Source organism: Lipotes vexillifer, unplaced genomic scaffold (genome assembly GCF_000442215.2).
Source record: "Lipotes vexillifer unplaced genomic scaffold, Lipotes_vexillifer_v1.1 scaffold1201, whole genome shotgun sequence".
Classification (NCBI taxonomy): Eukaryota; Metazoa; Chordata; class Mammalia; order Artiodactyla; family Lipotidae; genus Lipotes; species Lipotes vexillifer.
The window spans coordinates 1,118,997-1,122,840 of record NW_006783542.1 but is presented as its reverse complement, the minus strand read 5'-3'; the positions used below and the strand labels follow the sequence as shown (position 1 = coordinate 1,122,840).

Genomic DNA, 3,844 nt, shown 5'->3' with positions numbered 1-3,844 from the left:
CCCCGGCTCCCCACGGCCGCTGGGACCAAGCCCGCCCTTCCCGGCCTGGCTCCGCCTCACCGCCCCGCCCAGCGCACCTGTGTCCTCTGCCTACCGCAGGCTGCTGTACAGGGCCATGGACTCTCAGGAGGAGGACGGGGGCCCCGCGCACAACAGGCGCCCGGAGGTGGCCGTCTTCTTCATCGCCTACATCATCCTCGTCGCCCTATTCATGATGAACATCTTCGTGGGCTTCGTCATCGTCACCTTCCAGGAGCAGGGGGAGACCGAGTACAAGAACTGCGAGCTGGACAAGAACCAGGTGCTGGGCCGCCTGCCCGGGCCCCCACCCACCGGGCCGAGCCTCAGGCCAGGCCAAAGGGCCCTTGGCAGGGGGTGATCCCAGACCCTCCAGTGGGTGCCCCCCCACCTCCGACCCATCTCCCACCTGAAGCAGGGCACGGTGGTCAGGTGGGGTCCCCTGCGGACCCGCCGTGATGCCCAGAGCCCCTGGGCTGGGTGAGAGCCGTGCTACAAACGGGCCGTGATGGTTCCAGGGGAATCCGGCCCAGGGGAGCTCTTCCCCTCAACAGCCCAGCAGAGGCCCTTGGCCACAGCTGCCCTTGGCCTGCTGAGTTCGGGGCGCCTCCAGCCTGTGGGCGTGGATGTGGAAGCGGGGGGAGGCGGTCCCGGGGACTGACCTGCCCATCGCGTCCCGTCTCAGCGCCAGTGCGTGCAGTACGCCCTGAAGGCCCGCCCCCTGAAGTGCTATATCCCCAAAAACCCGTGCCAGTACCAGGTGTGGTACGTCGTCACCTCCTCCTACTTCGAGTACCTAATGTTCGCCCTCATCATGCTCAACACCATCTGCCTGGGCATGCAGGTAAGGCCCCCGGGGACCAGGTTCCCCGAGACCGGCGCCCGGTGGGCCAGGGCCTGGGTGGGGCAGGGGGAGCGGGGCTCCAGGCTGACTACCCCCGGTAGACTCTTCCTGGCACCTGCTCTGTGCCAGGCACCGTGCCGAGATGCCACGTGGGGCGGGGAGGTGGACTGGACGCCGGCCCGGGTGCCAGGCACTCAGCGGTTCATGAGGGCCGTAATTCAAGCGCACACGCGGCTGTGGCTGCTCTGGGGCCAGGAGGCGGCTGCGCAGGAGGGTGGGGCACAGAGCACCTTCTCTGTCCTCCTGCTGTTGCCCATCTGGGTGGTGGAGAAAACCGCAATGTCAGCTCCAGTCCCAAGAAAAGGGGATGCAATTCTCACAGAACAGGTGCCTCTGAGGGGATGAGCACACTTTACAGACGCGTCATATCAGCAGCGTCCTTATCGAGCCTTAATCAAGCATCTGACCCCTAACGTCCCGCGTAAATGGGATCACACAGCAAGGCTCCCTGGCCCCGGAGCCCCAGCCACTGGCAACGACACAACCACACATTGCCGGTGGGGAGGGTCTGGGGAGGGAGTCACGGAGCCAGGGGGCCCAGCGTGGACAGGGGTTCACGAGCCACGGCTCACGTGGAGGCCTGAGCTGGGCAGCAGAATCGGGCAGCCTTGCCAAGACCGGGTGGGGCAGGGGAGACGCCAGATCCTTCTACTACCTGGGAAGGTTTTCTGGAGGAAGTGGGGTCGTTTCAACTCTATTTTAAGAAGGGTGAGAGACTCCTGGGAAATGTTACAAGGACATCGATTTCCGGAGGGTCACAGGGGAGGCTCAAGGCGGCTGAGGGCATTGCTCGGGGCTGCCTCGGGGTCCCGGGGTAGCTTGCAGGCACGGGAGCCTGGTGATCTCAGATGCCACCTGCAGGTGGGGGCGGTCCCAGCCTCAAACCAGGGGTCTTCCCTCCTGGTCCTGTACCCAAACGGCTCGGGGGAGCCGCTCACAGAGCCCTGCTGGGGGGCCTCCCTCCTGGCCTCCAGGAACAGACGTGTGTGTATAACCCTGCTCACAAGACCAGGGTCAGCCCCCTCCGCCTCCCCTCACGGTCCTTCGAGGGGAGAGGGTGTGGCCGTGGACCTGGTAGGATTCTGCATGTTGCCAGAGCGGGCTCTAGTTTTCTGAGGTCAAAGGAAGGTGGGCAGGGGCCCTGAGGAAGAAAGCAGGCTCTGGGGGTGTCTCCCCGAGGGGCAGAGCCGGCCCCCAGCCCCTCCCTGTGCCTCCACAGCACTACAACCAGTCGGAGCAGATGGACCACATCTCAGACATCCTCAACGTGGCCTTCACCACCATCTTCACGGTGGAGATGGTCCTCAAGCTCATGGCGTTCAAGGCCAGGGTGAGTCCCGCGGCAGGATGAGGCCTTCCCATGGAGCCCTCACACCCCGTCCTACAGGACGCCCTGCCTCCGGCATTTCTGCTCCCAGCCTGCTCAGCCCGGGGCAGGCAGGCCGCTCAGGCTGCCAGAAGTGGCCGGCAGGACTAGATGCGGCTGCCCCTGCCCCGCCCCTTCCTCGAGCCTGTCTCGTGGCCCCCTTTCCCTTAAGCCTCTGAAGAGCAGCCCCCGGGCCAGGGAGCCTCCTGCTGTGTCCTGGGTTCCATGTCCACTCCCCACCCGCGACCCCCGTGTCAGGTCTGCCTGCGAGGCCCAGACTGGACTGGGCTTCAAGCAGGGGACGAAGGACTTCCCCGTGTGGACCAGGACCCCAAATCCTGAGTTCCCAGGCACACTGCCCTCCCCTTGGACCACTTTATGCTCTGGAGGGAGGGGAGGCAAGGGGAGGGGAGCGGGAGTGGGTGGGGCACTGGAACACCCGTGGGAAGTGGCATCTTGGCCCAGCCCTGCCTGGCCCTGCAGTTCTGCATCCCCCTGACAGGGACCACTGCGCTCTGCTGGCCTCTGAGCCCCTCCCCTCCACAGCTCACTCCGGGCCCCTCCCCCCAGGGCTATTTTGGGGACCCCAGCCCCTCCCCTCCGCAGCTCACCCCGGGCCCCTTCCCCCAGGGCTATTTTGGGGACCCCAGCCCCTCCCCTCCACAGCTCACTCCTGGCCCCTCCCCCAGGGCTATTTTGGGGACCCCTGGAATGTGTTTGACTTCCTGATTGTCATCGGCAGCATCATCGACGTCATCCTCAGTGAGATTGATGTGAGTACCGGGTGGGCACAGCCATCGCTGGGGTGGGGCTGAGGCCACAGACCCTTGCGGGGTACCTGCTGCGTGTGCAGCCCGTCACCCCGGGTTACAAATCCTGTAGAGCAGACAGACACCTCAGATTCCAGGCACAATGAGTGTGCCAGGCGGCCCACAGCAAGCACCACGGTGGAAGAGAGAGGTCGTCCCTGGGTGGCATGGTCAGGGAAGGCTTCATGGAGGTGGCGCCATCTGAAGGGGTTCCTGAAGGAAAGGGAGGTGGGAGCAGGCAGCACAGGCAGGGCTGCTGCCGGAAGGGCGCAGGAGGGAGACGAATAAACAGAAGTTTCGGGGTGCGCGGAGAGGTCCGGTTAGTAGAAGCATACGAGCGTGCAGACCTTGTGTAGCCGGCAGTGTGGGCGCCGCCGGAGGTCTCTGAACAGGGCCGTGGAAGGATGAAAGCTACGCTTCTAAAGCGTTACCCTGGGGGCGAAGGGCAGGAGGTGAGAGCGACTGCAAGCAGGGGGCACAGTCTGGGAGGCGGTGGTTCATCTACTCCTCAAATACTGAGCGCCTCCCACGGGCTAGAGGGACAGCAAAGAACGAGAGCACGGTGCGGGGGGCGGGGGCAGCCAAGGGACAGTGCAAGTGAACCTGTCGCGTGGCCGGGGCGGGCAGCGCGTGTGATGAAGAAAACTCAAGCAGGTGGAGCCTTCGAGAGAAGGGAATGGGAGGAGCGTCGGGTGGTACTGGGCACAGCCCTGCGTGAAGCACAGGGTGGGCCGCACGGGGGGGGGG

General features: G+C 65.1%; 1 protein-coding gene across 1 annotated transcript in view; it reads left to right on the top strand.

Moving 5' to 3' along the window:
- The window catches only part of CACNA1S (calcium voltage-gated channel subunit alpha1 S), a 63,672-nt gene that overhangs the window by 42,093 nt on the left and 17,735 nt on the right, over positions 1–3,844 (top strand). Inside the window, exons 25-28 of the mRNA XM_007456136.1 lie at positions 100–301; positions 704–862; positions 2,142–2,252; positions 2,978–3,061. Of these exons, the coding sequence (XP_007456198.1) occupies positions 100–301; positions 704–862; positions 2,142–2,252; positions 2,978–3,061 (556 nt within the window). The remainder of the gene's footprint in view (positions 1–99; positions 302–703; positions 863–2,141; positions 2,253–2,977; positions 3,062–3,844) is intronic.